The 21,411-nt window shown below is 36.6% G+C and overlaps 1 protein-coding gene across 3 annotated transcripts in view; it reads right to left on the reverse strand.

Moving 5' to 3' along the window:
* Positions 1-3,609: 3,609 nt before the first annotated feature.
* The window catches only part of LOC134653089 (polyhomeotic-like protein 2), a 211,567-nt gene continuing 193,765 nt past the window's right edge, over positions 3,610-21,411 (reverse strand). For all 3 annotated transcript variants that reach the window (XM_063508385.1, XM_063508382.1, XM_063508384.1), the window contains one exon: positions 3,610-3,927. In XM_063508385.1, the coding sequence (XP_063364455.1) occupies positions 3,691-3,927 (237 nt within the window). In that variant the 3' untranslated portion in view covers positions 3,610-3,690. The remainder of the gene's footprint in view (positions 3,928-21,411) is intronic.

The raw sequence follows: 21,411 nt of genomic DNA on the forward strand, positions 1-21,411 counted from the left end.
CATCATACCAGTGTAGTCGGGTAAAACGTTTAACCCTAAAATCAGTTAATTCCAAAGATGGACGAATGTGATGGATGATTTTCGGAATTACCCGACATTTGGAAGTGATACGGAATTGGGTACCTATCCGAATACACAAACTACTAACCCGTATGTAGAGAAAAGCGCCTACAAACAGAATCGTATTTTCACGGAAACGTAAACGCACGAGGGCGTTTTTTTTTGTTGTCCCCTACACTTTTTTTTCAAATTTGGGATTTTTTATGTTCTTTCTACTCAGAATCACGAGCTGTTTCTATCCTAATAGGAGAAAAAAAGTGTCCCAAAATTTCCATACATTTTTCGATCTTTCCATTGCGCGACCGCCATACAAAGTCTATGAAAAATGGTGATGGAATGGAAATAAAAATCTTAGGACACTTTTTTTCTCCTATTAGGATAGAAAGAGCTCGTGATTCTGAGTAGAAATAACATAAAAAATCCCAAATTTGAAAAAAAAGTGTAGGGGACAACAAAAAAAAAAACGCCCACGAACGTGTTGTTAGCCTCAGTAAGTACAAAAAGTACAGAGGTTGACTGAAGTGGCATAACAAATATGAACGTTTCCGATAAAATACGATGCCAAAGGATTGTTCACCACATCTGTAATTATGGCAACGAGTGACACTAAATAGTTGATTCACACTTGTATTTAAAATATTTTGTATCGGTATTATTAGGTACTATATACATATCTAGTGATAGTGATAGATATCGCTAGTGATTTAAATATCATATTATTTCTGTATTATACTTAGACTTAAGGTACGTAAAAACTCTCTATAATTTTCTAAGTTTATGTTCAAATTAATTTAAAGACAGTAAAATAAGTGTATATTGTTTTGTAGAAAAATAAGAATAAAACAACATAAATATCTCAATATTCATCATTTTAATTCTTTCCACATAAAATCGGACCCAAATGTCCGTAAACAGATAAACAAGCACATTCATAAACTAAGTACAATGCGAAGAAACAAGTGACTAATACCTTGTTAAACATAATTATTCTAATAATAACATAAGACAAGTCTTTGAGTTATCAGACACTGTACCGCCATTCAAAAGACGCATTCAATATGTTTCCTATTTAGCATTGCTATTTCGAACGGCAGTGTCAATATTAACACTAGCTGTCTTGCTTTAATGATGCTATTTAGAAGGAGATAGTGATGTTAATATAGAGCGTCTGTCACTCCCCTGCGACACGAGTCCCGGATTTCAAAATATAACATAGACATAGAAATACCGTATGTTCATTATACGAGTATATTTTGAATTACACAATAATATATACTCGTAATATTAAGAGTATATTACGTTTCGTTTTTCTGTTGTTAAAATTAAGAACAGAATTCTTAATTTTATTGAAAGCACGTTCTTACACGAGTGAACTACGACGTAGCATTTGTAGAACGTTTCGTAGCTCTAATTCTCGTAGCAAAATTGAATTATTCCACTTTAGACTTCTGGAAATCATTAGGAAAAAAATATTTTTTTTTTATTGTTTCACTTACTGATTTATATTACAAATTTAGTAACTTCGGAATCGAAATAGACTAAGTTTTATGATTCAGCCGGTAGTAAAATAACGTTATATGAATAGTAAATATAAAAAGATTAAGCACCAAATTAATAGTTTCATTTACTTATGCGTTTTCGCGAAAATGTCTCATACCCATATGGCGTTTTTATGCTACCGGCAATTTGAAATTATATGTTAGCTTACAAAGTTTAGTCTATCTTTTAGTATCAAAGCCCATTTCACTGTCATTAATGTAGTTTTTATAGTAAAAAAGATAGATGTAGTTTTAAAAGATTAAAACTATATTTAATGACAGGGAAATATACTTGTAAATCTTCTCCGTAATAATTACTAAATTGAAACAAAAAATGGACTCGTGTCACGTTTGGAACTCATCAGATAAATTGAGTTGTTTGATTTGTCTCATAAATAGATTGTCAAGCAATTTATTTTATGAAACAAACCAACTACCTCTATTTAATATCTACACTATTGTCATCTCTTAAATCACATGAAACAAACATTACACACATTATAAACATTCATTCGTAAGTCACTGGTCCTACTATACGTTAGTTACATAATAAAAGCACTGATTCTTGAATATAATGCTAAAATAACATCACCTATTTATATTTTCAATTATCATTAATAATTAAGTATTATTGTATTAACTGATTTAAAGCGTAGAACCGTAATACTTTAATATCTGAATATATTTTCGTTTTAGGAAGACTATTTATTTTAAGGCACGTGCAAAGATTTTTATCACCAAAATAGCACCTTTACATTTATTTTTAAATCGTATGTGTTGCGATTATGCTAGGATTATTATGATTTCAGTAATATTTACTGTTGTTAGCTGATTTATGTGTTGGAAGACGTACTGTATAATGTTTTAATAAAATAGAAAAATTATATCGTGCCTTTCAAAGAAAAGTTTTTTCTCGCTTGTCCATCACGTTACTCTAACATATTGTATGTATACATACGTATTGTCTATATGTTGCTGAACATACACTATTTTGGCAATTAAGGAGATTACCACAGGTAAAAACCTACTCGTTACATTGTATTTATCTCTACAGTAAAATAGAACTGAAAACTAGTCACAAGTGGAACGTACTTATTTACATCTTTTATACAGGAAAATATTATGCGGGTCTGAAAAAGGTTTTATTTATACTAAATTACACAATCGCATTATGTACTAAGTAATATTACTGTAGTCGGTATCAATATACTGAGCTTTTTTCAGGTGTATTAAATGCTATGATACAGTGACGTAAATATACATCTTTACAAACTATGTATGTATATACAGTATATCTTTGTGACCCTGTATAGATGTAGATTATAGTAGCCTCAAAATATATAAGTAACAATTTTTACAAACGGCCATTATATACATTTTTAAACAGCTTTTACTGTTTTTATATTCCCTCAGGGTCTTAGCACCGAATTTTACTATTTAAGGTCCGCGAAGTATTTAGACACAAATATACTTCACAAAATTATTCATTAAGTCATTTTGGACGGCAATACACGATCTATATTTACATAGATTAAGCTAAGTGTACACCTAAATGTAATAATTAACTAAATGCAAAATCTACATATACAAATACAGGAAGACTGAAACGTGGACTCGATGACTTAGGAGTCGTATTATTAGCTAGTGCAGGCATGATTCGTGTTCGATATGTTAAAAAAAATAAAAACGGGTATTCGTTCACGCCCGTACCCGTTTTCATCGCTCTTGATACTAATATGGAGTAAAAATGTTCAACTATTATAAATGACATTGATTATTCTGTTATATTTAAAATTGTTTTAAAATCAAGTTCACGAGCGCGTTTAATGCCAAAAACACGCGATTCGTTTTTAAGGCTTCGTCACACAGACGCGTTTTCCGGGCGGAGCGTAGGCGGAGCGCGCCGCTTTTACATATAAAACGCTCACGCCTCGCTTACGCGCCGCCCGGAAAACACGCCTGTGTGACGGAACCTTTACACCATTAGAATCCACATGAGACTGTATGTACCATAAACGCGCTCGAACCTGGCCGAAATGAAACACGAAACACGACATGATAAAAAAAAAACAAAATTAATACTACATGAACCCTAACTAGGGCTGGTGGTGTTGCTCCTGGGCTCCGCTTTCAGGGCTGCCCCGTTTATCCTGACACTGGTGGGACTGGCTTGGGCCTGTGCCTGGCAGCTCGCGCACGGCTCAAGTCTCCTCGCCAGGACGGCTTTGAGCTTGAGTGCCGGCCCTAGCTTCATCTGCAGCATGCCTGTTAGGTGGTCTTCGGTGAGGAGAGGAAGACCGGCTCCGTCGATTCTCTGCTCGCGAAAGTTCTGTAAACAAAGATAATGCGGCGTAAATATTTTGTGAAAAATAACTGAATTAAATCGATATTAGGACAGGTGAGTAGGTATTTATGATCAACCAAAACGGTAATTCCGAAAGCCAATCACATAGAAAATGAAACTTGAGACACTACACTACTAGTGTACGAGTATGTACAGTCGGTAACGTGGTCACGGCATGGTCATGCTATCAGTGTCTTATTCATGCGCGTGTAAGATAAAACAAAAATCGTGAAAAATCGTTCTAAATTATGAAGACACATAAGTATCAAGTTGTATAGCGACAGCGGGTGTTTCATATTCGGTAATTTCCCGATTAATACCGATAATCCATCGGCGACAAGCCAGCAATGACGGCCCTACATGCATTATTGAGCTGGACTAAGGTATTCCATACCGGTTTGGTGGCGTCTGTTCAATGAAACCACATACTTCAATGTAGCAAATAGAAGTGCGATTAACCATTATTTATATCAGGAAGCTTTCAATAAATTAAAATTACAACAATAATACAAGCGATAAGTGAAAGATGATTAATTGAAATTAGTAGATTCTTCTTAAAACTATGTATGGCTGCAGTACGTTTTGTTACTAAATATTACAAACGTTTTAATTGAAGACGGTTTAATGACAAAAGCTATTATTAAATTCTCTCAAAAGTCGATATTTCCTTTAAAAAACGCTCTCAGAAAAAAGAAATTCCTAAAATAATATAATTTCAGACACATGAAATTTGGATTAGAATGGGCCTGGCCTACAATTTACAAAATAGTTTTTTCTGCATAGCAATTATGAAGCGGGTCAAAGTGATGGGAGCTAAGTCAGCTAAGGCTAAGTGACTAAGTGGCGGCGATTAACAAAGTGGGAAAGTGGAGCTCCGGTGCCTGGCCCGGTGGGAAAACTAGACGGAATTTAGAGAAAAAAAAAAGCAATTAGGCCTAGGAGAAACGCAAGGTTCATTTCTTTTACGGCTTAAATTAACGCCACTTGTTTGTGCCAACTTTGACATTTTCTGAATAGAAACGCTAATTACTAAACTTTTGAACACGTTTTACGTTGAAATAAAATGTGTAATATAGAAAAAGCATTAGTAGGTAAATTTATATGTAACATCGAAAATAAAAGGCTTGTCAATAATCATAATCAACATAAAAAAATGATCATATATTTGAGTAGGTATAGTTACTTGAGTTTTGGGTACCTAATGGAATCTCTACTGAGTCAATTATACAGAACAGATTTCAGGAATACTTACAAAGTCAGAATAGCTTAAGGCTTTCTAAACTAAGCATATGCATTTAATATCATATTTAATTCTGTAGGTACTTATTATCGGTAAGTGTTAGTTCTTTAGCATTTATACTAAAACTTTACTGTAGGTACTTTGGGTACGTTCAATAAGCAGTTCACTAAAAATAAAACAAATCGTTTATTTAACAGTAAGCAAGATCGAATAGTCGCATGAAGTCACACGGCTATCGGAATTAGCATCGGTATTCAGCTACAAGGGGCGTCTGCAGTACTACCTACGTCTTAAAAACGTTTAATAGTTCAATGGGAAACCGTCGAGCAGAGTGCAGTAGATAATTTGCCGCTTAAAAAGTCGTTTAATACGCAAAAAGTCGTCATGATGCGACAAAGAAATTCCACGGCTGTTTGTTTCGTATTTGGTAGTTTAATTATCATGGGGACCATTATAAAGGCAATTAAATGGTTTGATGAAAACGGAGAGCCTATTTGTACAGACAAAATAAATAAATGTGTTTGTGTATGCGTGAAATTAAGAACAAAAAGTTCTATGTCTCTACAAGCCCTCTTGAATTATGTCTACTTTTAATGCGCCAAACTTTAAGCGCTATTTCAAATGATGAGTTAATATTGGTCCTACAGTTTTAACTTTACAAATATATTTTCGGAATAATTTTAGGTTCGGACCTATATATGTGTGCCGATAAAGAGTATTGTATTGTATTTTGGATTATTAACTGATAAATACCTGTAAGTTTTCTAGCGCTTTACGCGAGTTGAATTTCCTATTGGTCTTTTATGTTTTCAACTTGTTTAACGAAACGTATTGAAATCTCTATTAATTAACTTGGCTATACATCAGACCTTGATTTATATTTAGTACCTACTAGTTTAGTACTTAGGATAAAAAAACATATGCAAGCAACATCTGTTACAAGCATGCCGTGTTTGCCTGTAATTGGGTGAATACTCTAGCAATATTATTTTATAATTTGTTATTTATAAGTATTTTTTGTATTGCACCTGTTGGCGAACCTAATAAATAAATATAAATAAATATCAGTAGGTGGCATAAAATAGAGGGTACCAACCAACTGTTATCAAATTTTACCCGAAAACAATCCCCAATGTAAGTATTTTGCGAGCGTTAAGTGCATCACGAATACGAATACAAAAGTAGCCATTCACAAGAAGCTGAGCGCCTACCGCGAACCACGTTCGACGTGTTGCCTCTCGGTCGCACTTGTAAATTCGTACGTAAGTGTGACAGGGAGGTAACACGTCGAACGTGGTTCGCGGTAGGCCCTCTGTACGGACGTATTATTAGTAGTCCTGCACCTGTCGCGTTGTCACGCGTCCCCGAGGGGTCTTGGCACTTGCGGTTATATTATTAATTGATACTTATTTATATTTTTATGCTTCGTAGAAAAGACTTCGGGCAAAACGCGTGGGAATGCGTCTTGCAATGCGTGAGAGGAACACGTTTTAATTTGCCTGGGATAATAGAGTGGCTCAATTTTCATTACTTTCAGACGTAGGTACCTTTAATATGTAGGTACCAAAATGTAAAGAGCCATTTTCAGAATTCTATAACAAAAGGAGAACGGTACTTTTATGAATTTTTGAATCGGTTCGTAGATTTAGTCACTTAATAAAATATATAATTACCTACATGTATGTACATAATCAGTATAAGCAGTTATAGTGATTCTTAGGCATAGAACAGTAAGCGTCTCTGGTGAGATCAGAGATTCGTTCACATTTGGCCAACATTTTCCTTTTATTCTAAGTGTCATTCTCAGCAGAATGTTGTCTATGGAGTTGTCGTAAGATAAGTTGGAGACTTGTAAAAGTGTATCGCAAGTATCAAGAAGCTGCGTGGAGTCGAGGCGGGTCGCTGGACGCCGCGACCCGTCATCTCGGCGGGAACGTTGACAAAAACCGCGCCGCCTACGTGACGTCCTGCCCCCCCTCCCAGCGCAGCCTCACCTCACCCCTCGCTCCACCACGCTTGACCACTTTTTACCGCGCGACATTTGCCCAGAGTTCAGTTCGATCCGTGTCATCCGACGTATTCCTTTTTTAAATTGCGCCGGAGCGTTCGATTTTGTTTTTTAATTTTTATAAGGCTTCGGCCGAGCGGTAAAAAGCGACAGGGCATAAAAAAGTCTATGAATAATTAAAGTGAGATAGCTACCGGCGCTCGCTAGCATGGGAACGGAATTATTAGCGGCGACAGGTCGGCGGCTGCGCCCGCGCAGCGCTGAAGGACAGGTCAATTTGCGATACATTTTGCTCTTTTTAAAGCATTAGCCTTATCCCTGCCAGCCAGTGAGTTTATGTTCTTATTACCGAGATACCCTAATGGAACAGGCGTCTAGGCTTGATTAGAAAAATACTTCGTAAGAACGAAGTACATGTACCCAAGTAAAAGTAAATTTAATACACGTTAGTTATCACAAATTCAAGTCTCGTGAGCAGCGAGACGACAAATATCTGCTATCACTATCATCAATCAAGATTTTGGATGAAACGTAGACAAATAAAAAGTGAACCCATCTAAAAATCTCCATCACATGAGCATACTTATCGATACACATTTCTTAGAAAGGAACAAAGGGTCGGGCTGACCCCGACGACCTTCAGCCGTGGTTAGGGGGCATATTTTATTTAATGGGGGTTACCTTTGGAATCGTTTCGGGACTAATGCGCGCCCGCGGGTCAGGGCTGAACCAAATGAAACGGAATGATATTTGAGAAAATTGTTTAAGTGGGGGTCAAATTACAGGTTGGAGGAATCCGGACCAGTTTTATTTGTATTCCTTTTAAGGGTCGCAGCGAAGAAGCCTCGGAGATAATGGCGGTCAAGTTTAAAAATGGTTGCCCGGTTTTTGTTAGTGTTTTGCAATGATAATACTTATTTGCTGTTTTTATTGCTCTTCGGTATACAACGGTATTACTAACGGTGCTATTCCGAAGTTATTATGTACTTATATTTTAACGATAGCTTAAAATACTTCTACCTTAAAATAGCACTAAAACAAAAATAACTGCTTATTACTTAGGTATAGTTATCTTATCATATTAAGAAATTTGCAAGAAATCAGGATACTTTAATATCTCACGTTCAATATTAAACAGGGAGATGAGAACATTTCTTATGGATACTAAATGTTGGAACAAATATACCATTCGCTGGTACCAACAAGTAGAAATGTATACCAATAACAACATTCAATTAACCGTAATTCCTTTACTCCTCATTGTACACCGCACAATGCAGCCCTGACTCGAAGCGATAACTTTAAATACAACCGGCCCACGTTATATTTACGTACCATAGTTAACAGGCTCGAGATACCGCGTATGGCCTATGGCCATGATCTTTAAATTGCCTGTATAGTCACAGCAGCATCCTGCGAACAGGTTGGGAGCAAAAAAGGTTAAAGTTGCCAGGGGCCATGCGGAGGCATGCGGGGGATAAGGGGGAAGGGGGGGTTAATGACAGGGGCGGCCGGCGCCCGCGGCTGCTACCGAGTAAATTGATGCCTGCGCCCTCAGTGGAACCTTTGCTCCCGGCTAGTGATGTGCACTCGATAAATTGTGACAGCCGGGAATTATGGCGTTTATCGATCGGGTGCTAGTTCAATAAATGCTGTAAATGGGTTTAGTAAGGCCGAAGCTAATGTCGGGTTATCTTGGCTGGGGATTTACGCGTCGGATTGGAGTTAGATAGGCAGGTTTGAATTGAGAATTTGCAAGGCAAAATATCTTTACATTTACAAGAGGCTACGGAGAAAGTTAATCAATTTATGCTCACATAAATAATATGCCTTACGAAGTTCCATTTAGGAATAAACTTATTATAAATACCTATAACTTACCTGTCTATGATTTCTGTGATTTTACTAGCACTCACACTATCTTTATCAATTTAATTATAACTATTAAGTAAATGCATCATAACATATTTACAGTTGATCGGCTAAAGCTAAAAATATATTAAAGGCGACACTTTAAAACTTCTAAGATATAATTACCGGACTTTCAAGTTGCGCCCTTGAGCATATCGGCATATCGATATCGATAGTCAAATTCCTGACCTCACTAGCGCAGCATTACACCATAAAGATTGCTATTAATTTTAAAGCAAGAGGTTCTGGCTTATATTTAGCTGACGATGCGCGGCTGTTCGTAATTATGTCTCAGACCATCGCCATTTCTCAACTCTTTAGTTAGTCTTTTTCTTTTAAAAAGTAAGAGGTAAGGGGTCATGAGACTTGGGTTTTTTAACAATTGTCGTTTTGTTCCATTGTCCGACTTTCTAACTTTTACTTCGTGGTCTCTATTAAAGTTTTAGATGGAAATAAATTGATGGTAACTATATGTAGGTACTTATTTAATTATATAATAGCACGAACATCATGCTCAATGTAATAATAAAAACGCGATATGAGCTTCCAAAATAAACAAAAACCGGCCAAGTGCGAGTCGGACTCGCGCACGGAGGGTTCCGCACCATCAACAAAAAATAGAGCAAAAAAATCGTGTTTGTTGTATAGGAGCCCCCCTTAAATATTTATTTTATTTTATTTTTAGTATTGGTTGTTATAGCGGCAACAGAGATAGATATTTTCTGAAAATTTCAACTGTCTAGCTATCGCGGTTCATGAGATACCAGCCTGGTGACAGACGGACGGACGGACGGACGGACACCGAAGTCTTAGTAATAGGGTTCCGTTTTTTACCCTTTGGGTACGGAACCCTAAAAAGGGAGTGTTTAGTTTATAGGTATATCTCTGGAAAGATAAAACACAACCACATCAACCTTGTAGCGATTATTAACATAACAAATATAACGAGGTAAAGCGTGAATTAGAATAAAGAAAATACTATATAAAAATTGTCTATGTGTTCCATTTGCACTTGGCTTTTTTAGCAGACATAGCTGAAACGTATTTTTGACGGTAAATAAAATAAGATCAGTTACGCCTTTACTTTAACAGGAAACCAAACGTAATTTAATCTCCAAATAAACATAACCTCGTAAATGGGTTCCTCTAAACAAGGTTATCGATTTCCAACAACATAAGTAGCGTCATAACATTACTGTCAAACCTTTTGTTGGTCCGACCGCAACACCGACTAACCGCGGTATTCGGAAAACAAGATCCGTTCTAGAGAAGAGAACGATACTATATGTACTAGATACCTGTAGTTTAGATTTTAACTAGATATCTTTTTTTTTTTTTAAATTTATTTATTATTAAAAGGGGAAGTTACATAATCATTGTTACTTATCTGCCAAACTGCATAGCAGTTTGTTGGCAGAAAACTTATTGCAGCTCAATTCGGGCAACCATGTCATTTTTACGTTAAATTATCGTAGTAAGATCGTTTCAAAATCGTTTTGAGATCTAAAAAATAAAAATACATAAAGAGACGTTTTAGTCATTGTGGAAATCGTTCCAGAGTACCTATCTCCATAATCGCGGAAATGTCAAATTTGACAGGCTAGATCTATAAAAATATCGTTGTCGTATCTTGGTGATGTCTAGTTCAAAATCCGAATCGGGCCCTCATTCTGTAACGAGAAAGCTTATCTCCGGGCATCGGCGCAAGAGCAAAAAGCTCAGTAATTGGAAAATAGCCTAACGTTCTGTGGGAGTGGCAGGCGTTAGCTACGGCGCGTGGAGACAGACTGAGCGCGCCACTCGCTAAGAGCGATAGAGATAGCGCCACGCGCCCGCGCAGGTAGGCGGGGCTAAAACACCCGAGCGGCAACGAACGCTTCCGAACGCAGGCAAATTGAAAACGCCCAGTCGCTGATGCTGGCGCGCTTTAAGCTGGTTAACTTAGACCCGAGGTTACGTTGGTGCTCGAATGAGATGCAGGTCTTTTTGCTCTGGTTGTTTACGGTCTGTAATGCTAACAATGTTTGAGCAATGCGGCTAGGTTACTGCTTTGTATCGGTATAACATGTGCTTATTCGTTCAATGGATAGAGTCTCGAGTATGCGGGAATTGCGATATCTTTTACAGTAGGTAATTAGTTAGCTGAGAGATTTGTGTAATTGTATGTTCAGTGTAATTTTCTGTTTTTTATGCGGAATTCACACTTCTTACAGAATTGAATCAGCTTGCTCATTCATGATAAGAAAATTCTTAATTATCTAATACCTATACACAATAAGAAAGCGTTAAAGCTTTACGCCTTGTTTCTTTTGTAGATATATAAGTGCTTTCAGTCCGTAAACACGTTATGTAGTAGCGAACATATTTCCTGACACTCTTAGTACCCGAGGTCGAATCCTATTACCTACCTATGCATGTTTTGAGTGTTCCGTCGTGTAAGGTATCATTGCAGGAGGCTGTGACATTCAATCGGTATTTAGGCTACCTATCCACTGAGGTGGAGAGTAGGGAAGATGAGAGAAGACGGGCTCATCAAGCATTGGCTGTAATCCACATCTCTGCTCCTCTTATCCTCGCCTCAGTGGAAAAGCAGCCTAAAAATGCACCAAACGAACGTCATTGCGCCCAATACTTTAACGTTAGACGTGACTTTAAAATAATTATAAACTGAAAAGATGTGAAGAAAAAATGACGAAGCCCTCCAGTGGGGAAGGCCGGATTCGAACCGGCGTCTTTAGCAATCCGGGCTAACGCCTTGAACCCCTTGGCCACCCAGCCACGGTGGAACTCGTCCCAATTTCTCGACTATACGAGTATGCCATCTTACTAAGACTAGGCGTCTTTGACCAACTCTAAGGGCAAGCAATATGCTCTTGCACCTCCTATACGAATTCCTTACGGAATTACGATATAGGTAGCGAGAAAGATTGGTGCTGCCATCTATAATCTATAAATAAACTGAATAAACTGAATATACACAACTTTCAAAAGAGTTGTTAAAATCAGGGATCGGAACCGGTTTTTTGCAAAAACTTAGAAATAACCATATTTTACGAATTATTTTATACTCGAAATGTAAGGCTCAGTTGTGTTTTTAGGTTACGACTTCGTATTATTAGATTGCCCAATTAGAAATGAAGTAATTAGCAAAGAACGAAAAAAGACCGTTTCCGTTCCCATACAAAAAATTCCGGTATCCGATCCCTGGTTAAAATATTACCCATATGACGTCACGACGTATTAAATACAGACAAAACAAGTTATGCTTCCTAAATTCCGCCACACCTGCCAGTGCAAAGGTTCACTCGGAGTTAATTACCAAAGGCCAGTAGTCACCGTTAACCAAACACTGACCGTTAGTTAAAGCTCGGTTAGCACGCGTTTATTGCTAAGCGTTGCTTTTCTTTAAGTGCTTTTAAGTGTTGTTCCGGCATTTCAACCGATTTTAAACTTATATTTTAAGAGAAAGATTACTTTGTTATTACACTTACTTTGTAAGAATAAATTAAAACTGATATTATGGATATACTTTATATGAATTGTGTTGTAAAGTTATCCAACGATTATGACCCAAAAATGTCGAAAAGCTATAAAATAAAGTCGTAATTTAGTTGTATTACGACTTCCGGTTGTTTGCAATGTTAAAGAATGTCATTCGGGTTCAATATATTATATTATTATCTTTTAGTTATTAAAAGCATGTTTCTAATACCAATTTACAGAGAGAGGGAGAGAATCTCCAGCTCCCTGAAACAATGTCTTGGAATGCGCAATGAAATTTAAATAAACTTGAAACAATTATTCAATAATTAAGTCACTGCGAATTTAGAAACAGAATTCTGAAAATCATCCCGATGTCTCTTCCTAAGGGCCTATGCACACCGCGTTTTTCGACGCACGTTTTACCGTAATCACCATCGTATTTATATGGTATACCGATGTTGGCGGCCGATCGTAATATCCGCCAGATCATGAAAGAGTCGACGGAGCCACGCGTACGTCGCCTTTCTCTGGACAGTTTGGTCGTCTGAAGCAATCTAACGAACCAATCCTACCTATTTATTGGTTTAATGGGACTACCGTCAAAACATTATACAGGAACTTTACGATCGGGCGGGTATTACGATCGGCCGCCGACATCGATACAAACGCGCGTCGACAGCGCGTTAAAAAAGCTTGCATAGGTCCTAGAGCCAAGCCGAATACAAACCAAACACAACATTAGTGGACAAGTGTGTAGACGTCTCACCAGGTGTGAGCGTACGTGGGTGTGCGGCTACGTGCATGTTGACTTACGGGCTTAAAGTGACGACAGGTGCTGCCAGTGGTTTGGAAGGTCAAGGCTTTTGAAGATCATAGTTGTCGATGTCGACAACAGGTCGATTGTACGTTGGTGTCGATGGCGGGAAAGGGGGATAACCTGGTATCTCTGGTGTGCACCAGAGTGCACTTTGAAAAAATATTTCGACTCTTTTAACGTATGTACTCAAATTTATTTTCTAAAGTCGGAGTTGAGTTATTTTGTAGTGTCCTGATTTTATTGTTTTTGTCTGTAATTAAAAATAGTCGTCGGTTAAAGCTAGAGTATCTATTTGGTCTATAGTTACAACGGTAGACCAAAACACATTTTCATCCGCTCATTAGTCGATGTCACGCTTCATTTGATTAAATCAATTGTTCTAACAAGAATATTTTCAATATTTATGCGTGGCTCCATTTATTTATTCTCGTCCTGCGTCTACTATCTTTTTCAACCTTTCGGCCACTCCATTTATCTATGGATGAAAGGCAGTATCAATTTCGCCCGCGCCCTACAAGTGCAAGTCGCTCCGTCTAACAGTCTTTATAGCTACAGCGGTAATATAGATGTGCTATAGATACCCAGGCTCTGGTGAAACAATCTAGTTGTATCATCGGCGGAATAGATACTATCGCGGCTCGTGCCACTTGTAAACTCGATAGGGGTGCGTGCGCGCCGATTGTTGTTATCGATGTTTTATTTCATATTTTTGGAGCTGTTTCTTTTCTTGGTAGGTACATAGTTACTTTTTCGGATATGGTTTACAACATGGTATAAGTAATTGGAGTATAATTTCTAAAGTAACATTATAGTTGGTTACAGATTACTGTTAAATAACAGAAACAACATAGTAATAACAACAAATAAGCAACAGAATAACCAAAGAGCTGAAATTAATCGGTATTATTTAGACATTTCTCACATTTTTATCAAAATGAGGCAGAGTAAGTTCGTTCTCCTTCGTTCATAACGCTCACTTAGCGCGTTCGCGGACAGCTTAGTTTGGCGCTTATCGATATCGACGTGAACCCGGCGTGTCCCATCACTAGCTGCGCACGAGTAGCGGTCGCGTGCCAGCCCTGGAAGAAAGTGCGCCACGGACGCTTAGATATATTACCGCTTACTACCTTTATTATCTATCATTGCTTTCACGAGATAGCTCTTTTTACGGCTCCGTTTCCTGTCGCAAAGGAAGGTGTGCATTATAATGTTTTAGGATGTGAACGTTAAGGAAAGTTATTAGTAGGTAATAGACGACCGGTCTGGCCTAGTGGGTAGTGACCCTGCCTGTGAAGCCGCGGTCCTGGGTTCGAATCCCAGTAAGGGCATTTATTTGTATGATGAGCACAGATATTTGTCCCTGAGTCATGGTTGTTTTCTATGTATTTAAGTATTTGTATATTATATCTATCGTTGTCTGAGTACCCACAACACAAGCCTTCTTGACCTTACCGTGGGGCTTAGTCAATTTGTGTAAAAATGTCCATTAATATTTATTTATTTATTTATTTATTGTTGTAAAATATTGTTAAGTTCAGTCTAATGGGAGGGAAAATTATTGGGTAAGCTATATTTGGCATCTGGAGTAAAAATTTGTTTGTTTCGACAGTTGGTAAAGTATGGTCTATGACTATAATGAGTGATGAAAAAATTTACCGGGTCATATTATTGTGTGCTACATAGATATTATACATATGTAGCACCAGTGAATACAAAATCTTATATTTCTGCCACGTAAATAATGCTTCGTAAGATATAGATATCAGGGCTCGGAACCGGTTTTTTTGTAAAACCCAAAATAGCCCAGTATTTTTTATTATTTTATGCTCTTTACGTAGGCATGAATCATGTATTTAGGTAATACCTTCGTATTATTAGATTGCCCCATTAAAAATGGAATAATAAACCAAAGAACGAAAAAGAACGAATTAATACCGGTATTTTTTGTATGAAAAAAAAACCGGTTCCGAGCCTTGATAGATATTAGATTATTGCTGTAATTATTACAACGTCTATTATGGCTTTCAATAGTTTCCTTTTTCCTGCACTTTGGAAAACCGTTACGTAATTTATTGTAATGTTTCCAATTATGATTCAACATATAGTGGATGGTTGCAATTAAATTGTGTTCAATTACAATTTTATGCTTTGTGTTATAGTGCCAATTTGTTTCTTGTCGTAAGGGAAACACTTAACTATTTTAAGGATCACTAATCAAGGTATGAAACAAGACACTAACGAGGAAATGAGTTACTTAAGTACAGTCAGCTGCAGAGAAAAGGTACCTCCCCCTGCATATAAGTTTGTATGCAAAAAGCTAATAGTATTGCTGACTGTACCTATATAAGTTCCGAAATAAAATAAATACCTGGGGTTCGAACTCACTACCTCCACATTAGTCGTGAGACTTAACCTCTTGTCTGGATAAGAATTCCGACTTAATTTTTAGTCATCTATTTGCATTTTTTTTTTCGTTTGAGTTTTACAGCTCTATGCAGTACAAGAGCGGGTTGAACCTACGACTATTGACAACCACACACATATGAAAGCTTAATCATTCGGGTACCGCCCTTAAATAATATACCTACTGCTATTTGATAATATGAAGTTAAATGACACTTAAAGAGTATTATGATGTACTTATGTGTTGAAAGGGCAACGTATGAACCTTGGGAGTATTACAATGTGTTGATTGAAACTGATCATGTCTGACGCCGCCCTTATCGAGTCACCTTGTCGCTCCATTTAGACGTTGATATATTCGAATACGGACAAAGTACTTATACTACAGACAAAGTGTCTACTTTTCTAAAGTTCAAGCTTACAATTAACATAAAGTGTACTCATTTATTGTTCTGTAAATGTATTAGAACTGATCATTATATACACAAACATGCATGTATCAATTGCCTTAGTATCGTTACTATTTACGTTATGTTTTATTTACAATTTACATGAAATGCTACTTATGTAAATTTTTATTTACTCAAACTACCGTTTCACATCTATAGAATATTGGAAAATTATGCTACAAGCTGAGCGTGATCAAATTATGTTACAGTAGCAACCGCATTGGTGTAAAATTTGTTAACACGCCGGCATACTCGGATAAGTACTTAGTATAAGTACCTTGTAAGATGGAAATACTTGTAAGTGGCGTAGAAAATACTCGTGAAATGTTAGTGCTGCGCGATCTAGTAAATGCATTAGGGGATAGTAGAAAGATTTATACAGTACCCTGAGTTTATGATAATTGTAAAATAATAGGTATTCTGTTTAGGTGCGTTCTGATTGTATTTATTTATGAAATGAAATGAAATGTATTTATTTGTCAGAATATGGTACATTGATGTGATCTTAAATTAGAATGAATGCAAGTTCCATCATATTCCACCGTGAAGACGCGGGTGTACAGATATTTATTTATTTTTGTGTATTTAGATTTGCTATTTGCATTCTAGGTAGGTAGCTATTCAAAACAAATACCGTAAAATTTGTCTACATTGCTCCAAAATTCGTAATTTAGTTTAAATTACATAATTATTGTATTTTGGTAGGTATGTTGATATATATGCCGATTTAAAGTTGACCATCACTAGATCACTAATTATCGTGTTGCAAAATTTAAATGAGGTTGCAATATAATTTTCATTTATAAAAACTGTTGGAGCATAATTACCCAGTGGGGATCAAAGTAGGCATATTTTACGGTAAGTACCTATTTAATTATATAATTGTACTTATTTCAGAATTTGATGCTCCGTGTTAAAGTGTTGGCTAAGTTACAGAAGAGTCATATCAAAGTATGTACAAATTAGCTAATACAAACCCGCACAATTCCAGCCTGGTAAGTATCAGAGCTTTTGTCTTTCTAATTTCGAACTTTGAATTTCATAAGATACCTGAATACCGTTGAATATGTTTATGTCCAACTTAAGCCTATAGTAGTCTTCAGCCTGAGATAATCGATCGCACTTAGTAGCCCTACTGTAGTAGATTTAATAGCACCATAGCTATTAGGCCTGCTTTCATCCGATAACTGGTCCAGTGGCGCGGCCGTATAAGGGACGCGGATGTGGCCACCTTGCATTGGGTTCGTTCATTAGTATTTTGTGAAATTGGAGCACTGGTCACAATGTTCGGGAATGTATACTAACACGCGATTTATGTTGAGACTTTAAAGGGAATTGGAAACGAAATCCGATATTTTGTAAACATGTTTGCCGGTAATAGAAAGCTTTGCACCTATGTCCTTTTTGAAACGAATGTTTGTTGGTTTTGATCTCCGCATAATTAAGACTAAAGACTTTTTACTTGTGTGTTTTGGATAGGATGTGTAAAAGTACTACGTACACCTTCTTTCGTTTTGCAGTAGGTACGTTACCTTAGTAATTTCCTAGAGGGGTCAAAGCACTATACCTACAATACAAGTGATAATGTTATCTAGGTATCTTTTTCTTTGCTAAATAGCAAACACTGAAGTATAAAGTGTTTAGTCATATGTGTTATTATGCATAATGGGCAATCTATTTACCGTAATATAAACAACGAAAACTGATCTAATCAGAAGATGAACAAATTAGAAATCAAATGTTTTATAGAAATTACAAAACTGCTCAGGACAATATACCTAACCTCTTATAATCGTAACGAATGGTTACCCTATTACGGCCCTATCTCGGTGTAAGACAAGGTATCTCGTGCGTTTGTTTGTGTTGTATGTATTGTTTATTCGCATGTACTCTTGTCTTACTACACATTAGCGTCAGTAGGAATTTATCGTAATCGACTACGCAATTCGCTAAGGAGCTGATACTTTGTTACAATAATGGGAAATATGAGGCGAAGCCGAAAATTGTTAATAAAGACGCCACGAGTATTTTTTGACTCAGTTAAACAATGTTGCATACAATACTTTTTCTACGACCAAGCACTTACTTTGAAAAAAAATGTAAAAACAAATATTTTTCATTCAACAAAAATAATACTTTAAACAAGTGGAATCATATGGGACATATATGTAGGTAAACAAACCAAAAGTATACAGCTAAGATACTAAGATACATACGCGACCCGGCCACCGCGCCCCGTGCCCCACGGCCGGTTGGTCAGCGACACCTTCTTGTAACTCATGAGGCCCTGGTACTTGCTCTTAGTTAAATTACAATTTTGGACAGTTTTTTTCTCGATTTTGGCCACAGTAGCCTATGGAGACTAACAAGCAACGCTAAGCGGTGTTCGTAGTCTATGGATCTTGCTATATTACGGGTGTCACATGCGCGTTTCTGACTTCTGAAGCAATTTTATTGTTTCTACTAGTTAGTACTCATCTGTCAGAGATGACAATTAAAATTAGGTTTGCAACAATGTATTTCATACAATATTTTTTAAGTGGTGATTACACGAAGTATCGTAAAAGTACCAAAAAGATACTGCGTGTATGCACAAATACTTTTTTGGGGAATAGACTAAAGACTTGTCTTGACAACTATAACATAGGGGTTTAAAGGTGTGTGTACGACCTTTTAAATGACAAATAAAAGTACGGGAGTAGAAAAATATTATTTCACTTTCGTCAGAATATTTATAAACCGAAAGAAAATTTTTCCATTGTTATTTACATATACAATTACATTTTTTTTTACAAAATATTAGCAGCAAATCATGTTAACGGCTAAAACGGTGTATAAAGTGTATAAATCTATCCTCTGGCCGCTACACCCGCCGATCCGATTTTATCGTGACACCGACCGCTTTGTGGTGTCCGGCCAAATGAAGTGTAGCCCAGCGTTCTGATTTTAAAACGATAAATATTCCATTTTCAAAAGGGGATTCGAAATTTGAAGCACGAATTGGTAGTAAGTGAGATGATTAGAGGCGGTTTGCTTTAGCACCTATATATAGTTATCGAGGTATAAGAGATACCGTTGCGTTGTTTATATCGAGGCGAGTTAGATGAATTTTTATTATCGATAAAAATTGGATATCCAAATATTTTTAGCCTTCCTTGGTTTTGTGTTCTTCTTAGAACATTATGGTGTAGATCTCCTTCAACCATTCACTTCGCTCTATCTTTAGCTATTTGTGTTATATTTCTTTATCTTGAAAATTATTGTCATGATATTCACGATGAAAATACAAAAAAAATAATCCTTTAAGTGTGTGTACAACGTCTTTATTTACGACGACAGTAGAACTCTTCGCCCCACTCTAGATGCGGCGCACGCCGATGGATAATGACATCGATTACATGTTAGAAGCAACAATCATGTTCGTTTCCTTTGCCTCCGCGCATCCGGATCAGGGCTGCCAGGAAATGTTGACGTACTTTTATTTATGTACAGTGTTAGAAAACGAGCCATAGTGAACATACAGATTGGAAAAATTAAAAAAAAAATTTACACTGGTCTTACTTCTTGCTATGCTTTTTACCTCATGCTCGTACATGCAAAGCGCGCACGCATTGAAAGTAAAAATTCGAGGTTTTGTTTTTTAATTTCTATATGTTTTACTGTATAAGAATTAGTTTACTAAGAGAGTTTTTAAAATCGGGCTCGATAATTCGATAAATAGGTGCAATTTACCTAATAGGCAATAGGTTGAAGTTTAACATTAGGTTTTTGTGCGGCTAAAAAACTAAAAAATACGCCTTTTTACATCCTCGATTTACATCCCGTGTGTCTGGCTTTATAAACTAGAAAATTTATTATGTTTAATGCTCAAAAACCGAAGAAACTTTACAGCAGCCAACAGTTATCCAATAAATCCCAGTTAACGGCAACTGAAATAAGCATCCTAGGCATCATACGTCGTCCTATCGGCAACCCTGATACGATCAGAGCGATCTCTCTTTAATTATATTGTTATAGCGACCGCCAGCCGGGAGGTCGTGAGGTTACACCAAATAGATTATCTACAGGCCTGCCGCTTTGTGAATAGCCTCTTTCATATCTTATATCGGATTGCCGCGGGTCATTATCATTACGGCACAAGCGTCTTTGATTGCTTTTTGTAATTTGGAGCATTCAATGTTATTTGGAGAATTCTTTTTGTCGATTTCAGGCCGGCCGTTTTCGTTTGTTTGATTGTGCTGAAGTAAGGAATGTGGAACGGAAGTTTGACGGCAGGCATAGTGTAAGAGCCAAAAATTTTAAATGTATGTTTATGTAGACCAACATATGAAACTCTGACATTAGGAATACATTTTAAGGCAAAACGGTTAAAAACTATGTGTAAGAAGCAGATACGTACATAAAATGAACTGCCGCCTATAAATTAAAACTTGCCAAGACAAATGCAATTTTGATTTATCAAAATGAAGATTAAAAATACGATGGCATGGACTATTTTTTTAAATGGTTTTAACCAACAAAATTACGCTGAGACATCAGTACGAATAGGTATATTAAATAAATATATTTGTATTGTTTGATAACAAGCTTCTGTTGCTTCACATTTTCTGTGTATATAGCTATAGTGTTTCTTTTTATGATACGGTAATAGTTTGATTAATTTGTTATATGGACTCGCGTGCGCCGAATAAAGAAGAGGAAATTGTCTGTCAGTGAATAAAGGTCACTAACAAGCTTTTGTGCTTACTTTATTGTTAACTATTGAAATATGATTCTCTTTTATTTTGTTCAGAGAGCTACAAACTGCGATACGTATCAAAATATAAACGTTTGTTATCAATATGGCATATTAAGAGTTCAGACCACCAACACTGCAAAAGTAACATCTGGATAGACTTAGAATATCGATTTCTACTAGTGAATGCTTGTGGTTCCCTATACTCAAGGTAGCTTATTAGCTTAAATGAACTGATTGTGTCATATGGTGAGCCCTTTATAATTTAGCTCGACCCTTAGTCATAAGGGACAAAGAAGTGCGTATCAGAACAAGTCTGTATTAAAATAGCAGCTGTTATTACAGGTACACCTACTCAACAATAATCTGAGCAGCGAAACTGCAATTACAATAACATTATACTAAAGAAACATTTCGTTTGCA

The sequence above is a fragment of the Cydia amplana genome, chromosome 12, assembly GCF_948474715.1.
Source record: "Cydia amplana chromosome 12, ilCydAmpl1.1, whole genome shotgun sequence".
Lineage (NCBI taxonomy): Eukaryota > Metazoa > Arthropoda > Insecta > Lepidoptera > Tortricidae > Cydia > Cydia amplana.